This window comes from Syngnathoides biaculeatus, chromosome 5 (assembly GCF_019802595.1).
Source record: "Syngnathoides biaculeatus isolate LvHL_M chromosome 5, ASM1980259v1, whole genome shotgun sequence".
Lineage (NCBI taxonomy): Eukaryota > Metazoa > Chordata > Actinopteri > Syngnathiformes > Syngnathidae > Syngnathoides > Syngnathoides biaculeatus.
The window spans coordinates 27,067,779-27,090,614 of record NC_084644.1 but is presented as its reverse complement, the minus strand read 5'-3'; the positions used below and the strand labels follow the sequence as shown (position 1 = coordinate 27,090,614).

At 40.2% G+C, this 22,836-nt stretch overlaps 1 protein-coding gene across 2 annotated transcripts in view; it reads left to right on the top strand.

Annotated features, from left to right (window-relative positions):
- Positions 1-3,309: 3,309 nt before the first annotated feature.
- Positions 3,310-22,836, top strand: part of stk40 (serine/threonine kinase 40) — a 74,290-nt gene continuing 54,763 nt past the window's right edge. For both annotated transcript variants that reach the window (XM_061820956.1, XM_061820955.1), the window contains exons 1-4: positions 3,310-3,551; positions 15,859-15,985; positions 17,592-17,677; positions 21,827-21,970. In XM_061820956.1, the coding sequence (XP_061676940.1) occupies positions 15,868-15,985; positions 17,592-17,677; positions 21,827-21,970 (348 nt within the window). In that variant the 5' untranslated portion in view covers positions 3,310-3,551; positions 15,859-15,867. The remainder of the gene's footprint in view (positions 3,552-15,858; positions 15,986-17,591; positions 17,678-21,826; positions 21,971-22,836) is intronic.

The following is a 22,836-nucleotide window of genomic DNA, read 5'->3' as shown; positions in this document are numbered from 1 at the left end:
ATCACATTCACTGGTTTTATCTGTCTTCTGTGAATAGATGTGCATATTTGTGTAATGCAGCAGTTCTAATAAAGTTATTATTTTACAGACGCAGTTGGATTCTTATTTGCGGGCTAAATCTGGTTTAGGGATTAGATCTGAATTTCATGGGTTGGATGTTCTGTTTTGTTTGGGATTATTTGAGGGTTAAAAGTTTGGTTTTAGTTTAGGGTTGGATTGGGTTATGTATTGTTTGGGGTTAGGATCGCACTGTGTTACTGTTAAAGTTTGGGGTTAGGTCTTGGTTAAAGTTTGAGTGTTAGGGATAGGGTTCTCCTCTGGAAAATAAATTGAATTGGATTAGCACTAAAGTAAGGCGTTATTGTTCATTCTGGTTCGGGACTGGGGTTAAATCAAGGTCACTCTTCAACTACAAAAAACTACAAAAAAAACTGGTTTTCCGATAGAAGTACAACTACTGACATTTATTCAAGGTAGATTTAGGGCTCTTTGATAATACCTTACATGTGAGTTACTAATTCATTCAGTGTAAGTAAACATTTCTTTAAAACATTTAAAGGACGATTTGTCAATTTAATCCACAAATTCAATACAATCTCAAGGAGTGAAATCATTAAAAAGTGGTTATCAATATGCAAAGGGGGATAACAAGTCATGCATGCATTATTAGGATGGGGGAAACACACCTGGACAATTCTCAGATTGGATCTGGGGCATATATGAATAAGAAAAGAAACAATATACTGTGAAAGACAAACGAGAACAAAACTGGTTTCAAACTCAAGACCTGGTCGGTGGGTTGTTGAGTGAGAGCTGGCCTGCAAAAACCTGAAAATAATGTGTGTGGTAGGTAGTTCATGCTATCATGGTTCATGCAATTTGACTTATGAACTACTAATTTATGCCGACAAAGAAGTGGGGCATGCGTGACACAAAAGATTTTTTATGTGGCCTGGAGCCAATACTCTGCTGAGTCACACAAATTCAAAGAAGCCCTCTGTCATTTAGGCTGCCCTTTTGTGCCGTGCATGCTTTCAATTTAGACTTTGATAAGCCTTTCTGTAATTATTCTCAGTCACTATCATTTAAACCTGAATCATTGAGTAACTTTGTGATCTTTTTTTCCACATTTTTTTTTTTAGTAGAACTGAATTGCTTTAGTGGATGTAATAACCCTAGCAAAATATACATTTCATTGTTTTTTGTGCATATATTGTATTTGGGCGGCATGGTGGAGCAGCTGCAGACCGTTGGCCTCACAGTTTTGAGGACCAGGGTTCAAATCCCTGCCCCCACCTCTGTGACGTTTGCATTTTCTCCCAGTGCCTGCGTGGGTTTTCACCCGACACGCCTAAAAACATGCAGTGATTGGAGACTCTAAATTGCCCGTAGGTGTGGTTATGAGTGTGACTGTTGTCTGTCTCCATGTGCCCTGCAATTGACCCCTCCGTACAGGGCACTTAACCACGCCTCCTGAAGTGACGTCACAACACGTGCGCTGACGTAAGACAAACAGTAAAAATGGCAAATACAATACAACACATTCTGAACTGAGACAGACTCCATGCTTTTGATTTCATTCAAATCAACGATATATGAAAGATTCTAAATACAATACAATTCTTAACTGAGAGAGACGCCATCCTTCTGATTTCATTCAATCATTCACACGTAGCAATGTTATGCTAGCGGAGAACGTCTCATTCATTTATACGAGACGTGTATTAAAAATCAAATTTAGGGCATATCTTCGTCCAAACACAGTCTGGTTAAGCTTCTGGCCGCGAGCCAGCAAGAAATCAATACGTTTGTGCAGTCCGATCATCGCTACATATCGCTCAACAAAGAATAAGTGTGTCAATCGTTCACACGTAGCAGTGTTATGCTAGCGATGAACGTCTCATTCATTTATACGAGACATGTATTGAAAATCAAATGTAGGGCATACCTTCGTGCAAACATATCTGTTCCGGTTGATATTAGATGGATTTAGTTGATGATGCGGTCTTCCACAAAGTTTGATCCATCAAAGGCATTTTTCGTACTGGGTCTTCGGTTTTGGAAAGGGTACGAACGGAACTCCACCAACTAGCCTTTCAGGATACCTGTCGTCACTATTACAAAGTCCGTGACTACACCTCTTAACCATATTTTTTGTTAAATAACCCAAATACGCGATAAAACGCTAACTAAACCCATACTGGACCATGCAACGTTGTCTGAGAAAATGGCGGGAGCAAAAACGGGCTTTAGTCTATGCAGATCTCTGGCCTCTGATTGGTCAGTGACGCGGATTGCGCAATATCCACGGAGGGGTCAATTGGCTGGCAACCAGTTCAGTGTGTAGCCTGCCTCCTGCCCAATGACAGCTAGGATAGGCTCAAACACGCCCAGGACCCTCATAAGCGGCACAGAAATGGATGGATGTCGTATTTGTTGGGGTACGTGTTTAGTGTGTTACAATAATTATCTTATTATTAGTATATATTATTAAATTATTTTCATGTTATTGCAGATTCTAATTATACTGTTTTAAGATGTTTGTCCATAACAGTAACAAACTATACATTTAAAAATAAACCAACTTTTTAGGGGATAATGATAAAATATTGTCAAATATTGTTAAATTACATAGTTTACTATAATTGTATGTGTTATATGAATTAGGCACCATATTTATCATAGTAAATTTCCCAAAAATGTGTGTATATGAGTAATATTTACAATTGGAACAGCTATGGATAGTAATTAGATTTTATAATGATATTGAATACGACATCTAAATTGTAAATTATATTCTAAGTTACTTAATTATATATAATTAATTGGGGCAGCACAAGCATGCTATAGCCCTATTAAAAAAAGGGGGGGTGGTGTCAGCTTGATGTCGTCCTCACATCATTCAAACAATGAACACAATGGGCGGGGGAAGCAGAGAAAATCTGGCTGTTGACGACACTACTAATAGTTCACCCAGCTATCAATTTTCTATACCACTTATCTTCACCAAGGTCGCGGGGTATTAATAATTATGATAATACTGTAGATTATAAAATACTCTAGTGTGTGCATTTTACAAACTATTTTAGTATGTGTGCATATGAAACAGTTTTGTCCACACATTGGCGACAAAACTCCCCAGTTTGCAATGGCTGTAAACCATGACGTAATTCCATCCAGTTCCATGACGCAAGTCGAAAAAAATGTCATCATCGACGAGCAGCCCCCCTGTGATTGGCCGATCCCGGCTGTCAATATTGCAAAACGACTGTGCGTCACTTCCGTTGTCAGGTGGCGCTGTCGCTGTGGAAAGATGCGATCAGCCAGGAGAAATCAGCCGCATTTTCTTCTCCCTTTTTTCCCTTAATCGCTCCTTTTTCGCCGACCAGAAGGAGGCTGCAAGCGGCCACCCGACTCGCGGTGGTCGGTCCGGAGCCGTCGACAAGCAGAGGAAAGAAAAATGTCGACGTTGTGAAGGCGGAGGAAGACGGGAGACTTTTTTTTTTTTTTTTTTTTTTTTAACCCGGCGGCGGCGGTGGTTTGGGCTCGAGGTGAGCTAGCGAGTTAGCTTGGTGCTAGCAAGCTGGAGCATTTCCTACTTCGTTTAAATGGCCTCCCCACCTCACTTGACGCTCGCTAATCGAATCTCTTTGAAGCTCAGAAAGATTGATAAAACACGAAATGTGCTCTCGTTTTACTCTTAACTAGTTTGCACAGAAAACTTAGTGTAGCGTGCCCTCTTTGTGTGTGTGTGTGTGTGTGTGTGTGTGTGTGTGTGTGTGTGTGTGTGTGTGGCTGGTGTGGAGGTTCCAATCAAAAGGAGTTTAAACTTTTATTCACCCCGATTATTATTAAAACGTCATCTTTATTAATATATTTGTCTTTTACACCAACTATGGCACAACACAAGTGGAAATGGGGCACAAGTACATCGTAAAACCATTCAGTATTAGTCGAAAGTTGCCAGTCAAACATTCACGAGACACTTCATTAGGCGCAGCTACACTAACCTCTTATGAGCCATAAACCAATAGAGCAGATTAAAACATGTCCCCATTGTATTTATGTTGTGAAGACTTAAGTAAGGCTCCCTTACCGCACGTTTCCCCCAAACCTGTATTGAGCAAAGTCAACCAAATGAAGAGTTTAAAAAAAAATTCCCCCACTCTCTCAAAATAAAATAAATACAGTGAATAAAAGAGGAAAAACACTAGGTCATTGGTAGATAACCAGCGCAGTCACCTGTATCTCAATAAACTAGTTTACTGTCGGAGAGTTCATTGTAGTTCACCGTTGCAATTCCTGAAGGGATACATAAGCAAATACTTTTCAGAAAGCCGTTTTCAACCATATTTTCACATTAAAATAGTTTTGACCGTTTTTTTATGTAACATTTCTCAGAGATAGTAGAATGTGTTTGGATTACCTGTCAGCTAAAATCCAAATAAAATACTTGGTGTAGTGAATCCAAGAGTTTTTTTTAAATGAGCTACAGAAATACATAACGTTTTGCAATTTATTTTGACTCAACTGCATTTCACCCTTACATTACCAGAATGTTTTGCACATCTATTTTTTAGACTCACCTGTATTTTACACTTATTTTACATTATATTTATCAAGATCAAACCAACCAGAAACAATGACCCATTTGTTATCAACCAATGGTTATGCAATTACTGTTCTGCACAGAATGAGAAACAAACCTTGTAGTAACAGAGAAAGTAGAAGTCAAATATATCCTATCAAATATTGTTGGAGCAAAATTTTACAGTTTAAAAAATATATGCCAGAGTATTGTAATATTGCCCATTTGTATGTGTTTATACAGTGTTTGTGTGCCAATATTCATAATTTGAGTTATATGCCGCAACGTCAATGCAAATTTTGTTAGCTCATCGATGGTGTTTTTCAGTCATTGTGTTAGCATTGAACTACTGTTTTTGTGAACAAAAACGAAACAAAATCTATTATATATTTGAACATTCAATGGTTCTCAATTTATATTTTTATTTTAAGTGTTTTACAGTGAACTTCATTTGGAGTATTAATAAATTACTTTAAGTAAGCAACATTCTCTCTTAAGTCTCGCTACTGTTTTAGCACCTTAGCAACCCATTGTTTTGATCATGTGGGCTCTGCATGCCATCCAGGCACTGCTGAATAGGAGTGCTCGAGCAGAACATGGAAGGGACTTCTTGTATAAACGTGGCATAATCTGAGATTTTAGCCACACTCCGATCAAGTCCTTGTTTTTGCTGACAACAGACCAATTTCTGTTCTCATAGATGGGCTTGGGACACCCCTACAAGCAGTGGTCTTAAAGTAACTTTACATGTTTACACACAATAGGATCATCAAGGAGGAGTTACATAAAAAACCGCTCTGTATTTGAAGTAAAGTTGTTGTAGGCTGAAATGTCAACATTTTTAGACAGACACTGTTGCCAGCCATTCTTTTTCTTCATAACTTAACTCACAAGCGTTGCAAGTGAGCTCTGTTTAGCCAGTTTTCTATGTCGAGGAGCTAAGTTTAGACTGGGTTGTTACCGGAAATTAGCCTATGCCTCATGTGCATGTACACTTGCGCTTTAGTACGTGTGTGTGTGTGTGTGTGTGTGTGTGTGTGTGTGTGTGTGTGTGTGTGTGTGTGTGTGTGTGTGTGTGTGTGTGTGTGTGTGTGTGTGTGCGTGTGCGTAGAAAATTTTTCAGGCTTATGTTGTTAGATGAGATTGAAATAATGTCATTTTGGGATCATAGTTTTTGGAATATTTGTGGTTGTAATAATTGATGAAAAAAAATTAATGGTCGGCGGTGTTCATTATTTTATTTTTTTTTTTACAGCAGTTTGTTCCTAGTCTCTCTAAATACTGTGGGTTTACTGCATCATACATGATCAAAATTAAAATGTCACAAAACGTACTTGTATGCAAACTGAAATAACAATAATCTTGACTCAACCCTTGACTATTTGTTTTTAACTCATTGTGAAACCTAGGCCTGTTTAGTAACCCTTTGCTACCATTCTGTTGTATTAATGGGTCGGATATCCAGGTTAGTGTTTCCTTCAGCCACCTAGTGGAAAAGCATTTAACTGTTCTGCCTGTTAATCTACATCAGTGGTGTAAACTGGGTTTACATGCAGGTTTTTTTCCATCCTGATTGAAATCCTTCTGATTGGGGTTTATAACTCCCACTACATGTAATCATAGCCGTTTTACTGATGTGGAACATGTGCAAATCAGTGTAAACATCACGTGATTTATCAAGACGGAAGTCGCTTGTCTATGGGTAGGTTTCCAATTACGCCATCTTGTGTGTCATAGAAGTCAAAGAACACATGTGATAGGTGAAACGTGAAGTTTTTTTCTATTGTTAATTTTTCCGATTTGTCTAAGCGTGGTGGTGACACACAAGATGACAAAATCGGAAACCTATCCATTGAGTATTTACTTTATTTTTTAAAATGTATTTATTTGACAGTATTTACGAATGTTTTTCCAGTTTTACTAAAGAGAGCTTGATTAAAAGCAAATTTCCACTAGTTAAAAACAAGCTTCCCATTGCAGATCAGCTCTGTTTTGAAGCTGCTATATTTTCATGTGCATAAATGACAACATTACTGTACATTTACGTCAAGACAGAGGATGAGCACAGTTGATCTGTTTGGGGAAAGGAATATTGTTCTTTCCCAATTCTAATTGGAATATAACGCTCCACATAAACCTGACTATTGGTAGTTGGACAAATGTATATTTTGTGTAGTGCATGAATAATGATTTTCAGACCATCGTTGCGAACTTGGATAATTTTACACAGAGTGGGAGGGAATCATTGCTTCACAGCAACTTTGGCTGTTGCAGTTCTATCTATGATGTGGCTGGATTTTGGATTAGCCTTTTAAAGTGGCGGACAGGCTAATTTTAATCACCGGGAAAGTGACACCAACCAAATGCAACGGGAAATTTGACCGACCAAATGCGATTGTTATTATTAGATGCTTTTCATGTTAGACATCATCCAAAACCTGAAGCTCCAACAGATATTCTGTGTGACTTTTACATTGGAGTACAAGACTATATTACCAGTGTTGAGTATAAAAAAACAAGGCGGGAGAAATGAGCGTGGGGTGTTTAAGTATGTACACCCCAATGCGGAATGCACTTATACCCTTCTAAACTGCCTCTGTTACTGTGGTGAATCTACCTGTGAAGATGGAAAATTGTCGAAGTGATTCTGTCCACCCGTATTTCTGGTTGGACAGCATCAGCTTTCAGCACAGGGTGGGAGAAGTGCATGTCTGATGTTAAACTTCCTGCTCAAGTCTCAGCAGTGCAGAATTCCCTTACACACGTGTCATACCGCCTCTGTTATGGCTAGGGTTGGAAACACTAAACCGATGCGACTGGGTAGCCCTTTGTAAAGGCTTGAGATTGGACTGTATTAGCAGGAGAGTAGACTATCAATACAAAATGTACCAGGACTCCTTAGATACATCAGTTGTTGGGCTGTGGACTGGCTGTTGCAAATCTAGGAATCTCTTGCTTGAACGTTATGGTTTTCATCTTGTAAAAGAAACGTGAGTAGTGTCTCGCTGTGCTTTGCAGGCAATGTAATCTTTACAACCAAACATAGCAGTGGTGGGTAATAGTGACATTACTAGTTTCACTATATTTCTCTGGAGCTGCACACTTTCAACATCAATTATCCTTTCAGTAGTTAAGGTACTTTCATGGTCACAGCGATTAGTCAAGCGGCGTTCCCCAAGGACTTGTAAACATTGAATGTAACATCACAATATGTACCTTATCGCAAGTACACTCTGGACCCAGGTGGTGAAATGTGTGCCGCAGAATATGGCAAAGTTAGGTACATATTGGTGAATTACTTGGGCTGTATAACTCAGCAAAGTAATGCTCTTGTCGAGGCCTTTTGGGCTGCTTATACATTCTTGTTGGTACTTTGCTCTCTAAAAAGTCTACTAAGAGGACACACTCCCAGATACATCCCAAAGGTGGCACAAAAAATCACCAGTTGAACTAAGCTAGGCATCATGATTTTAAAGTTTATAAAATCAGCCAGTACTCAGAAAGCAGCAAAACAAAATAAATACATAAATAAATAAACACATAAGGCAATGGATGTGTACAGTGGCAGGCCGAGCTTGAATGGCATGGTCTGTGATTTCTTCACCCCAAAGCTCTTTAAATATTTTGTGCAGTGTTTGAGGAGAGAATATATATAATATTTTTGTGTGTAACATTCTAAAATACATTGTACAAAATGCCTTGTTTGCAATGACCGCTTCAAGACATATCCTACTTAGGGAAACTAATCGGATGCATTGCTCTGGTGGGATTTTTGCCCATTCCTCAACACATGCAGTCTTCAAATTTTGACTGTTCCATGGGCTTCTTTTTTGGACCTTAAGTTTCAATGATTTCTATTGGTTTTCATTCGGTTTTAAGTCATGGGCCATTCTCTCAGCTTTATAATTGTTTTCTTTGAAACCAGTTGAGAGTTTCCTTGGAAATATGCCCAAATGTCCACCCTCATTTCATTTTCATTATGCTTGTAGATGGCAGTAGATTTTTGTCAAGAATGTTTTGGTACATTTGCCCATTCATTCTTCCTTCACTGAAGTGAAGTTTACTTGTACCATTTGCTGAAAAGCAGTCCCACACCCTCATGTTCCCACCTCCAGACTTCATTCTTGGAATGGTGTTTTTAGGGTGATATCCAACTACTACTGTAATTATTCTCCAAACGGGTTATGGAGTACGAGACTATTTTCTCTCAGTATTCAGGTGGCTTCTCCAAACATTGTTCAGGAAAATTTAAGCAAACTTTGACATGCTTTCTATTTAGCAATGGGGTCTTGGGTGGTGAATATACAAAGGGACTAAGGAGGCGGAGTACAGTAGTGCCGCTACTTATGAAATTTGTTCCGGAAGTTGTTTTATAATGTGATTTTTTTTTTTTTTTTTTTTTTTTTTGTAAGTTGTAAGTAGAACCACATCGTAAATGTAAATTGCCTAATCTATTCTAAGCCCCCACAGACACACACACCCCACCACAAATAAGCATTCAAAGTACATAATGTACAGAATAATTACTTTAATTCACTTTTGGCGTAAGGCGACTATGTTTAGAGAAGGGTGAGTGACAAGCAAAAGGCATCCTGGGGGACAGAGCAGGAGGCAAATGCTTGTCAACTGAAAGAAAATATTGTACAAATGTATGCACACACTACTTCCAATTCCACCAAAGTTTCTTGGGGCCCATGGTGAATAAACCTGCAAAGAAAACAACTCACAAAAAAGTTTTCCGATGTGTGCTAGTGGGATTTAGTGACAGTCGAGTGTCCAAGGGAAATGCAAAGCATCAAGGAGAAAGATTGATGTCCCTGTTAGCCAAATGGATGCCAGGAAGATGCTACAACAATAGCTAATAGGAGAACAGCTCTATTGCGCCACACAAACCAAGATACATGATGTTAACATTCTGTGGAATTTGGAGGCTGTGAATCCAGCACCCATTTTCCTTTCTTGGCCTGAATTTCCTTCGTGACTAGAGACAAGATTTTTCTGAGGAGGCGTGTCATAACCTGAATTTTTCGTTACTAGAGGCGTTTGTAAGTAGAGGTATATCTGTACTTCACTTAATTCCAGTACTTTTTGAAACTTTCCACAGGTGGTCCTTGGCTCTTCGACAACTGATTATTCTTTGCACTTTTCTGTGAAAGTTTGGGAGGAGCACTTGATTGAGGCAAATTTATCACACAATGATTGGCTTTCCACATATATATTATGACCCCAACCATGTTCGCTGGAACGTGTGGGTACCATTTATCCAAGTAATATAGAGTGGAAAAAGGGCCAAAAGATTATGAATTTTATAAGGCGTGTCATGTGTGATCTGGATTCCCCTGGCCAGTCAAGGACCTTGTCAATGTGATGTCAGTTTCTGCAGACGTTGGTCTTCATTTTTTTTCAGCTTCAACAAGTTGCCTTCCATTATTTATTTATTTTTGTTTTTTCCATCTTGCATGGAGAAGTTCTGTGGGCGGAACTAGTTGGACACATTATGTGCTCATTTCATTCTATTTAAAGGAGCTGTTGTGTCCCATGGGCACCGCCACCAACATCATGCATCTCTCTTTTGCTCCTTTGACCCCGTTTTAGCCTGTCTGCTTTAGTTGTGACATGATCTTCAAGGGTTGTATGTGTTACATGTGGGAAAAGGGATCACCGTATGTCGTCACCACACTGTCATCTAGGTCGACGAGCATTCGGGAGCGATGCTGACCTTTTGCTTATTATATATCGGGAAGCGGGGTTATTCAGTATTTCGTAGCTACATGTGTTGCTTCAAGGGAACCAATACCCTGTTGCTGTGTGGCAACTCCTCCCAGTGAATCATTTACATTGCTCCAAGTTGCATGGTTGAGAAACGTTAACTGTTTATTATGGTTACTAGCATGCTAACCAGTTAGCAGGCTAAGGAACTCACTCCACCACAGCGACACCATTTAAAATGACAGCGACGTTCATGTTAGTCCCTAATTAACACACACACACAGAAAAATTGACTGTTTATTAAGCATAACCACAGATTACACATTATTCAGCCAGTAATTGACTACAGCGAACGTTTTTGATTGACAGGCGAGGAGCTCTTCTCCAGGCCCTTCAAGGAACAAATCACACGGTGCTGCAGCTAAAGCGTATTTCTTATTTTTCATGATTTCAGACCCATTAAAAAGTATTTGTTGTGGTATTTTAGGGGAAAATATATCGTTGTAAAAAATGCATTGTGCATGGCCAAGCGCCCATATCACTCCCCAGGACAGGCCATGCCTTTTAAAGCCATACACACTGAGTCGCATGCTATATTAGTATGCGAGTCCAGGTGGACAAAAACAATAACTCCACCTCATATTAGGACTAGGTTTAATGGAGATTTAATTGTAATTTAAATTTTGGCATTTCACAATCTTAAAAACGTAATTGAAGAAAAATTATAAATTTTTCAAACAGCGCACTGTGTTACGTGCTTCGCCCCACCTGGTTAGAGTTTGCATGTTCTCCCTGTGCTTGCATGGGCTTTCTCCGGGCTCCCACATCCCAAAAACATGCATTAATTGGACATGCCATATTGCCACTAGGTGTGATTGTGAGTGCGACTCTTGTGTCTCTATGTGCCCTGCAATTGACCCCTCCGTACAGGGCACTTAACCACGCCTCCTGAAGTGACGTCACGCCACGTGCGCTGACGTAAGACAAACAGTAAAAATGGCAAATGCAATACAATACATTCTGAACTGAGACAGACTCCATGCTTCTGATTTTATTCAAATCAACGATATATTATAGATTCTAAATACAATACATTCTTAACTGAGAGAGACGCCATGCTTCTGATTTCATTCAATCATTCACATGTAGCAATGTTATGCTAGCGGAGAACGTCTCATTCATTTATACGAGACGTGTATTAAAAATCAAATTTAGGGCATATCTTCGTGCAAACACAGTCTGGTTAAGCTTCGGCCGCGAGCCAGCAAGAAATCAATACGTTCAATACGCTCAACAAAGAATAAGTGTGTCAATTGTTCACACGCAGCAGTGTTATGCTAGCGAAGAACTTCGACATCTGTTCCAGCTGATATTAGATGGATTTAGTTGATGATGCGGTCTTCCACAAAGTTTGATCCATCGAAGGCATTTTTCGTACTGGGTCTTCGGTTTTGGAAAGGGTACGAATGGAACTCCACCAACTAGCCTTTCAGGATACCTGTCGTCACTATTACAAAGTCCGTGACTACACCTCTTAACCATATTTTTTGTTAAATAACCCAAATACACGATAAAACGCTAACAAAACCTATACTGGACCATGCAACGTTGTCTGAGAAAATGGCGGGAGCAAAAACGGGCTTTGGTTTATGCAGCTCTCTGGCCTCTGATTGGCCAGTGACGCGGATTGCGCAATATCCACGGATGGGTCAATTGGCTGGCAACCAGTTCAGGGTGTACCTTGCCTCCTCCCTAATGATAGCTGGGACAGGCTCCAGCTGTCTTGCGACCCTTTTCAGATTAGGAGCTCAAAAAATGGATGGATGGTTGATTTCTTGATCAGACTACAAGACAAATTTCGTCTTTAATGATTGTAATATATTAGACTGTTGCCACAAAATCTTGCTGTATCTTGGGCAGACAGTTGCAACACTACATGACTTTTATTTAGTCTTTTACAATCACAGGGCTTTATCTTGTCAAATAAATAATGTTGGCGAGGCGTAACTCGAAAACATCTTACCAGTCAATGCGACCACCATGGTGTTGATAGCGACAACGGATTGTGCCAGTGTGTTGTGTTGGTGTCAACTGTTTAGGAGTGGGGTGTTCATTCAAGAGGAGTTCGAGGTGTGTTCATATACAATATGGCTCGCAAGCAGGCAACATAATGATATGTACCTTAGCATGCGAGTGCTAGCACTATCATTTGTAAGAAACAAGCTGACGTTCTGTCGGATCATGCTTTAAAGCAATGCGTCGATCATGTGACCGCCTGCCAAAAAAAAAAAAAACAAGACGTCATCTTATCATCCAGATTGTTGCTTGATTCAGGTGTGGACAATATGTCGATTGCATGGGTAGATTGATATTTGGTTTGTTCAACCCTGGCCTCATGTGTCGCTGCGCATATGTACATAAAGGCAGGTTCTCGTAAGATGGCTTCCTATTTACCATCTATCATTCTCTGAGGCAGTTCTTGTACCCCTGACCCCCACATCGTGGCAACTACACATGCAGCACCACCCCCTCCCTGTCGGTAGATCGGGAGTGGCTGGCTGCTTGAAAAGTACATCTTGGGACAAAATATTATGGTTGAAGCTCCCGTCATTATACATTTCTATTGGTCAACGTTGAGGTGGGGTATTGGAAAGTTGCCATTGGTATGCCAACCTACATGGAAGATACCCAAAAATCGAACATGCTGAACTTTTCATTTTGGCATCATTTTGGCTATCATTTGGCCAAATTGGTGATTGTGGTTAATGTCATACTACAAGAGGTTTTATTATTCCCAACAAAATATCTCTGACGCAATCAGGGAAATCGGTAATTGTGCCACCAACGGGGCTAAAATTCTGCAGTCTGATAGAGACCCAAGTGTGTCACTCCTCTCATGCACCGCACCACATCAATTCTCATTATTTTGCCAGCGTGTCTCATTTCAACCAATCCGGTCAATGCAGTTTAGTTTTTTTAGACTTTCTCTTTATAGCTTATAGTTTGAGTCATTGCCGTTGTGCAACCACAACATTCTGTTAATACCTCTGACAACTGAGCAGTAGCGTCTTTGTGTACGCAGCAAGTAGCCTATTCTAATAACTTTTGTAGTCTAAAAATAACAAACTGACTGTGAGGAGTTGTATTATTTCTTCCTTTGTTTCTTTTGTTTTTGTTTTGTTTTTCATGCTGAAGTAGATGATGGCCTCTTCGTCACCGTGCTTTAGTGTCACGGGTGGCTTGCGCCATCGAGGCTGTCTCTCAGAAAACCTTGGCTCGTCAGACTCACTGGGTGATGACTCGAGGGGATGGAGACAGATTGGCGAGAGACACGACGTCTGGGATCACACACACAAAAAAAAAAGCCTCATGGAAGTGAGAATTTGCAGGAGCTGCCAACAATCCTGCCTGCGCTCTGGCCCAAACTGCCAACTGTAGAGTGGTCCGCGATCTGTTGTTTCTTTCGATAAGAGGAGAACATGGCTAATGTGATTACAAAATCAAACAAGTTAGTTTGGCTCCCTGTGCCTTGCAACATTCTCTGCATGCTGATAATTTTTTTTCGTTATTTACAATCCTTGGATTCTGCTCATGTAAGTCACTTCCTCAATAGCATGAATTTTTATCAGATTGCTGTATACAGTAAACCCCCCTTTATTGGGCAGGAGTTCCAGACCTACAATAGGTTCAACATACTTGACATAAAGAGCCATGTAAAAACATTTCTTCATATACGACCAGAAATTATTCACACTCTTTGACTTTTTTCATATTTTGGTTTTACACTAATTGTAAAGCATTTTTGAGTATAATTTTCTTTTAAAAAAAGAATGACAAAGTAAAAATATTTTCACAGTTGTGCAAATTTATTGAAAGAAGTTTTTACACCCTTGTCTTAATATTTTGTAGAAGCAACGTTGGCAACAGTCACATGCTCATGTCTTCTTGGGTATCTCTATGAGCTGAGCACACCTGTTTTGGGACTTTCTCTATAGATCCTCATAAGGTTAGTCAGGTTGGATGGGCAGCATCTGTGAACAGCCAGTTTTAGGTCTTTCCAGAAATGTTCAATTGGATTCAAGTCTAGGCTCTGGCTGGGAAACTCGAGGACATTCACAGGTTGCTCCTGAAGCCACTTCTTTATTATCTTGGCTGTATGTTTTGGGTCATTGTTGTGTTGGAAAGTGAATCTGCGCCCTCGTCTGAGTTTCAGAATACTCTGGAGCAAGTTCTTTTGAAGAATTCTCTATTTTTGGAAGCTGCCATGTCACCCACTATGCAGACTAGTCGCCCAGTTCCCGCAGCAATAAAACTGCCCCACAGTATGATGCTGCCACCACCATGCTTCATAGTAGGGATGCTGTTAACCAGTCGTGTGTTCAAGGGAAATGCAAAGCATCATGGGTAAAGAGTGACATCCCTCCTAGTCAAAGGGATGCCAGGAAGATGCTACAGTGATAGCCAATGGGAGAGCAACTCTATTGTGCCACACAAACCAAGATACAGTATGTTTACATTCGGTGGAATTTGGGGAATCCAGCGCCATTTTTTTTCTTTCCTATCCGGAATTTCTTCCGTAACTAAAGACAATAATTTTCTGAGGTGTTTCGTAACCTGAATTTTTCATTACTAGAGACGTCCGTCAGTAGAGGTACATCTCTATACTAACAGCCTGCTCACTTTATGAGAAGGTTCAGTTTTCTTAGTTAATCCCTCCCCCTTCTCCAAACACGCACGCACGCACACACACACACACACAGACACTTTTGTCATGCTTTAAATCTTCCAGAGCTGGTTTGACATGCACGTCACATACTTGGGGGTACATTTCGTCCTCTTGTGGTGTCATCACCTGAGCATTTAATCGCATATCTCCGTCCAACAGTGCTGTGAGCCAAAAGGAGTGAGTCATCACTCTCCAGCTCTGAGCATTACTTACTTCCCTGTTACGGGAAGCTGGCGCACTTTCATGGCGTAGGAACGTGCTAAACAAAGCATACCTTTCCATGCTGGGCAGCGACAAGTTGGAGTCATTTTTGTCCTGTCATACTGTTGCTGGTTTCAATGACGTAGTCAAATGCATTGTCAACCTTGTTGCTGCATGTATGCCACGTCACAGTGAGACCTATGCAGATATTCAGATAAAATACAGGGAAAAAAATAGACAAATTTAAACAGGGGACCTCTGCTTGTGTGTGTTTTCCATGTGTGTTGGGTTGTTTGTCGGCGGGGGGGTCGAAGCCAGGGTGCCATCTTTGACACCGTCAGCTGTTATTGTGATTGGAGCTCTAATGGTCTCACATTGACGCCGAGGTGTTGGTAAACGTGTGGGAGGGACATTTTAAATAGGTCGGAAGGACCTGCCCTGCGTTTTACCTCTTTTCACTTGACTTCAGCTGTCTACAAAACAGGACTTGCTCTCTTAGGTGTCTGTATTGTCTGTGATTTTCTTCTCCAAATTCATTTGCAATATTTAAAGAATGGTGTGGCAGAATTCAGCTGGTGTGCTCATCCTGCAATTTATTTATTTATTTTATATTTATCCTTTCCCTTCCCTGCAGAACTCCAGTATGTCCAAGCGGCGTGCATCGGAGCGAGGCGCTGGTGAGACATCAGCCAGGGCCAGCAAGCTTCAGTGTACTGGGATATCTGGCAGCAATGCCAAGCGAGCCGGCCCGTTCATCCTGGGTAAGGAATTGACCATGCAAATTCCCAAAGTAATCTGTTTCATTATAAAACGTGTATTTTCCACACAGGAAATGTTTCAGTGTGAAGTAAACACAGATATGAAACCTAGACACACCAGCATCCTATCGTAGCCTGGTTAACAGACATACCTTTGTGGTGGCCATGTTGGCAGTGGTAACGTTCTCTTCAAAGGCCAACACACTGACGATAGCTTATCATTGCTTTAGGCATGCATCTCAAAATTGCCATCTCATATGTACTTATTAATTTCTATAGGTGTTGTTTACTCAACGGCTCATTATGTCTCATCTCTTGAACATTTTACAGTGATAATTGGTACAGTATTTACATATTTTATTTCCAACGCTTCTCTTTGGCATCCATTTGTAATGAAAGTGAGAAAACAAAGCGTACTAAACTTAGTGTTAGAGACAAGTTGGAACGTAAGAAGTTGGAGTTGTTAGTTTCTGTGGCCGAGGTATCTGAGGAATGCAACGTGAAAAAGAACAAGTTTTGACATTTCAAGGGATAAAGGACAAACTCCTAGCTTTTTCAGTGAAGTTTTATTTGGACCCTACCAAAGATGATAAAAGTGTTGCACATAAGTGTAACCACATGAAAATGTGTCAGAAGAGACCTGGAGGCTTTTTGCAAGTGATATCTTTATTGATACTTTCACGGCAGTCTGGTCCATCACAGCAATGTTTTCGGTCTGTTTGGACATCTTTCTTAAACATTTTCATTTTTTAAAATATTTATTTACAATAATTTTGCACAGGGTGTTTTGAGGTCACAATGAAAAGTGCCTCAAATTACAGGATTAATGTGAATTTAACACACTTCCTTTTCCCACCTCCATTTGCTTGACACAAAAACAACTGTATATAATTCCAAAATAATTAGTGTTTGAGAGACTGGACATGACCAGAAAACTTGAGGAAACAAGAGCGATACATATGAATAGGTAGCTATGACATGCTCGTTTTGAGCTGCGTGCCTGTGGTGACACTAAGCTAATGTCCATCCATTGCCTTTGGTGGTCAACGTCACCCTAATGTCGTTTGAATTCCAACCACACTATCATTCTATCTGTTAAATCCACTGCTACTTGTTTCTGGCTCTTTTAAATGGAGCTTGCAATGTATTGCTAGTAGCACTTAGTGTTGTGTAGGAGGTTTATTTTATGCTTGGTAAATGTAATTTTTGTTTTCCCACAATTTATTGGTTGCCCTTGAGTTTGACTTGCAAGTCATTTGTTTTTGTCTGATTACAAGAGAACTATGTGTCTATGTGTCAGTCACGTGGCATCTGTCTTACGCACGTCTGAGACAAAAATGCAAAGAATTTTGCCGATCACCATGATACAAACCAGGGAGGTCTGTGTTGACTTGAGAATATGGAAGATGCACTTTCTTCTTACTACCAAAGCATGCCTGACATCACTTGCTTACTCTACAAGCCATGTGCAAAGCACCAAACTAAACTTTATGTTAGGGATGTTAATAGCCATTTGGAGCCCCCCACCCAAATTGAGCACACATGCATGTTGCCTGCCTTTTGGTCATGCAGCTGTTTTTTTTTTTTTTTCTTTTTTTTTCCCCCATAGGGCCTCGTTTGGGCAACTCACCAGTGCCCAGCATAGTGCAGTGTCTGGCCAGGAAAGATGGGACTGATGATTTTTACCAGCTCAAGGTAAGTAACATGCAACTTGAAGATCAACTATCAATAAGTGGGCATATCAACTTTTCACCTTCCTTATTGCTGGTGTTCACTTAATGGCTTAGCTAAACTAAACCAGCCTGCGTACTAATTTTTGGGGCTATCCAACAAGCAAGGCACTGGTGTACAAGAAGGGCGGTACAAGAGGAATGTGCCCCCCCCCCCCACTGTACATTTTTAAGCCTAACATCTGGAGTTGCCATTTTGTCAGTCATAGTGTGATCCTGCCCTTATTCCATCCTTCCTTCAGGTGTTCTCTCAAGTCACACAGCGAGCATTGTACCGGCTGTATAACAGCAGATGATCGGGTCTGTCAAATGCCAAGAAACATGATCAGGCAAAATAAAGTATCCATCCATCCAATTTCTCAAACCTGTGCACTCACTAGGGTTGAGAGGAGCGGTAGCCTATCCCCGCTACTTTGGGGCAAAAGGTAGGGTACACCCTGAACAGATTGCCTGCCAATCACATAGCACACCCTGAACTAGTCGCCAGCCAATTGCAGTACACATGTTGTCAAATCAGTCATACCTGTGGACCGTGGAATCTTTCAATTAACCTTTCATGTCGGGCTGCAACTAATCATTTTAAAAATCTCATCTAATTTTAATCTTGCATTTTGTCACTAATCATTGCATTAGGTTTCAGTGAAGAAATTAAGTATTTGAACACCCTGCTTTATTGGAACTTCTCCCACTAAAAAATCATGGAGGCGTCTGAAATTTTCATTGTAGGTGCATGTCCACTGTTAGAGAGATAATCAAAAAAGAAAAATCCAGAAATCACCATTTATGATTTTTTTTTTAACGATTTGTTTGATACAGCTGCAAATAAGTATTTGAACACCTATCAGCGAGAATTCTGACCCTCAAAGACCTGTTAGTCTGCCTTTAAAAGTCCACCTGCACTCCATGCATTATCCTGAAGTCAGATGCACCTGTGTGAGACCTTTAGCTGCATAAAGACACCAGTCCACCCCATACAATCAGTAAGACACAAACGTGTTACATGGCCAAGACCAAAGAGCCGTCCAAAGACACCAGAGACAAAATTGTACAACTCCACATGGCTGGAAAGGCTATGGAGAAATTGCCAAGCAGTTTGGTGAAAAAAGGTCTACTGTTGGAGTAATTATTAGAAAATGGAAGAAGCTAAACATGACGGTCAATCTCAATTGGAGTGTAGCCCCGTGCAAGATATCACCTCGTGGGGTCTCGGTGATCCTTAGAAAGGTGAGGACTACACGACAGGACTTGCTCAATGACCTGAAAAGAGCTGGGACCACATTTTCCAAGGTTACCGTTTGTAATACACTAAGACATCATGGTTTGGAATCATGCATGGCACGGAAGGTTCCCCTGCTTAAACCAGCACATGTCAAGGCCGGTTTAAGTTTGCAAATGACCATTTGGATGACACAGAGGAGTAATGGGAGAATTTTTTTGTGGTCAGACCAAAATAGAACTTTTTGGTCATAATTCCACTATCCGTGTTTGGAGGAAGACAAATGATGAATTCCATCCCAAGAACACTAACCCTACTGTGAAGCATGGGGGGGTGGTAGCATCATGCTTTGGGGGTGATTTTCTGCACATGGGACAGGACGACTGCACTGTATTAAGGAGAGGATTACTACGGCCATGTATTGTGAGATTTTGGGGAACAACCTCTTTCCCTCAGTCAGAGCATTGAACATCGGTCGTGGCTGGGTCTTTCAACATAACAAGGACCCGAAGCACACAGCCAGGAAAACCAAGGAGTGGCTCTGTAAGAAACATATCAAAGTTTTGGCATGGCCTAGACAGTCTCCAGACCTAAACCCAATAGAAAATCTTTGGAGGGAGCTGAAACTCCGTGTTTCTCAGCGACAGCCCAGAAACCTGTCTGATCGAGAGTAGATCTGTGTGGAGGAGTGGGCCAAAATCCCTCCTGCAGTGTGTGCAAACCTGGTGAACAACTACAGGAAATGTTTGAACTCTGTAATTGCAAACCTTGGTTTTCTCAGGTGTTCAAATATTTTTTTGTAACTGTATCACACAAATAAATCGTTAAGAAAATCATACATTGTGATTTCTGGATTTTTCTTTTTAGATTATCTCTCTCAGTGGACATGCACCTACGATGAAAATTTCAGACCGCTCCATGATTTCTAAGTGGGAGAAGTTGAAATATAGCAGGGTGTTCAGATACTCATTTTCTTCACTGTAAAGCATGTTTAATGTCCCTGCTTTTATCCAAAAATAGGACATTATTTCAAATGGACATTACAGAAAATGCACAAACATGAATTATTAGTTGCTCCAAAATTTTATCCGCTGAAATGTTTTGGCCTAAAATAACCCAGAAGTCCATTTTCAATTTTCTAACAAAATACTTTTTTTTTTTCCCCATTGAAATATTATGTGACATTTATAATATCACTTGAACATACCTACAGCTGGTATGAGCAAGTGTACACACTTTAGCGTAAGTAGTTATTTACTATGCTCTATCGAGCTTTCCTAAATTTCCAGTTGAATTGACGGGGATGTCATTTTATTACACACACCCTACAGTGACCATTTGATAATGGAAAAGTGCCATCAATTGACCATAATTTTTTAATAACGCATGCATTGAACAAAGTACTGCTAATATAAGCAGATGAATAAAAAGCTGGGCATTTTTTTACTATAATATTTGAGGTTTGATTAAATATGGGAACCACATGGCATTTCCTTCATAATGCTAGCAGCAACTACCTCAAACAAAGCATCCCATTGGTTTTCGCAGTTCATGATTGCTATGCTTGTTTGCTGCTTTGAGGCAGCTGCCCCTGCTTTCTACGAGCTACAGCTACAGTAACTTCCAAATACGCTGCCAAGATCCGGAGGCAAACGTGTGCCTCACGTCGATTGTCAGCGCAGATAAGACACTAAACCTTAGTGACAGCAAATAAACTACACATTTAGACAAGTGCCAAGGACAGGCTGAAGAGAAGACAAGAGTGAGATGGGAACGCAATGCCAATCGCCGTATGACTTCGTAAAACACAAAATTGGGTGGTATAGTACACTAACTCAGAACATTATTAACGATGCTACACACCCTGGTTATCAACTGTTTGAGCTCCTGCCATCTGGAAGGCGGTACAGATGCGCAAAATCAAAGACCAACAGACTAAGGAACATTTTTTTTTTTTCAAGCGTTATCCTCTCCACCCTGAGCTGTCATCTTTCCTCTAGCTGCGCTATTAATGAATGCAAAGGCATTCTGATTTCAATGTCATGAGGAATACTTTTTGTGCATTCCATTTGACACATTTTTATTTGTATTCTTGTTTTTATTTAGTTTGCTTTTATGTATGCAGTGAAGCAGGAGAGGCTGTCCAGTTTCATTGTGAAGTTTGTATGATGACAATAAATGGCATTCATTGATTCATAACCACTTTTGTCTAAGTGGAACCGCATTATAGTGGAGATTAGACAACTATGAAAAGCAAAATAGCCGGGAATGTGTTCGCAGAAGAATACATTCATAATTGACGCGAAACAACCATAACAGGGACTGGAAACAAATTAGTATGTCACTACTGCTATGGCGCTTGAGAAAATGAACATATAGTTTTAATGTACATTATTTTCCTTATTAATAATAGTGCAAACTGGAAATACAAAATGAAAATGCAGCAGTAGACAATTTTCTGCAAACGTGTCCAACATTACAAGGTTTTGATACAATAAATGGATAGAAATAATTCTATAATATTACTATTTAATAATATATACAATAATAAAGGTGAATTTAAAAACGTTAATAATTAAGTTGTGAAATCCAACAGTAGTCAGTGGTTATTGGTGCTTAAATAATACAATAAAAGGATGCTAAATATGAAATAGTCACCAAACCTAAACGTATATGTACAATATAAGGCCAGTATCAGTTTTGACATAGCCACCGCAACTTGACTCGTCGGGCCACCACTCAAAAAAGCTAAATAGTGCTTCAAACATGCCTTTACAAAGGCCTTGTGTGAAAAGGTTTGACTATCACCGTTGAGTATGGTCTTGAATTGGCAGTTAACTGACTCCCCCCACAGTCTAACCCCAGAACCTCTGAAATCTCTCCAACTTTTTTCCACAGATCCTGACGCTAGAGGACCGAATGGACTCTGCCGGCGAGACGCAGGAGGAGAGGCAAGGGAAGATGCTTCTACACACTGAATATTCCCTTTTGTCTCTGTTGCACAACCAAGACGGCGTGGTCCACCATCACGGTCTCTTCCAGGTAGCTTAAGAGCTGCAGTTTTATTGGTCAAATGATGGTGATTGTGTTCCGGCACGGTCTCTGGGCTCCCGTCACATTTTCACATCTTAATGTAGAGCTCTCAAGGAACAACTGGATGTGAAACAAACTTCTATACAGCAATATAAATTGGACATAAAACTTTTGCACCGCCCCCAGTTAACCATGAGCTACAACTAATGACTAAATATAATGCGGAGCCACGTTTGGCGTCCAGTGTCATGACAACTTACAGCACAGTTCTCACGAACAGAGGATGCGGAGTGTTTAGCAGGAGAAAATTACAGATGCTACCCTAATTTAGATATTGTGACCTTAAGTCACAATCCCCAAAATAAATGGGTGGTACGGTATACTTGTCGCATAAAGTGCTGTGAAAAAGTATTTACCCCTTTTAATTTTTTATATATATTTTTTTGCATAGTTCCCCACTTGGTTTAAGATACAATTGTAAGTACCAGACAGATCCAACACAAGTGAATTTAAAATGTTTAAAAAAAAATCCATATTTATATGCTGTGTAACAAAGTAATGACCCCTAAACCCAATAACTAGTTGGACCATCCTTAGCAGCAACCGAAGTCAAGTGCCTTCAATAACTGGCATTTAGTCTTTCACATCTCTGTGGAAATATTTTAGTCCAGTCTTCCTTACAGAATGTCTTTTAAGTTCAGTAAGAAGTTTTTTTTTTTTTTTAAAAGCATGAACGGCATTTTTACGGGCATGCCCCTGAATATAGATGGGATTAAAGCCTGAACTTTGACGAGCCCGCTTCAAAATTTCCATTTTGTTTTTTAAAGCCATTCAGAAGTTGACTTGCTGCGGTACCGTAGTGTGCTTCAGCTTGA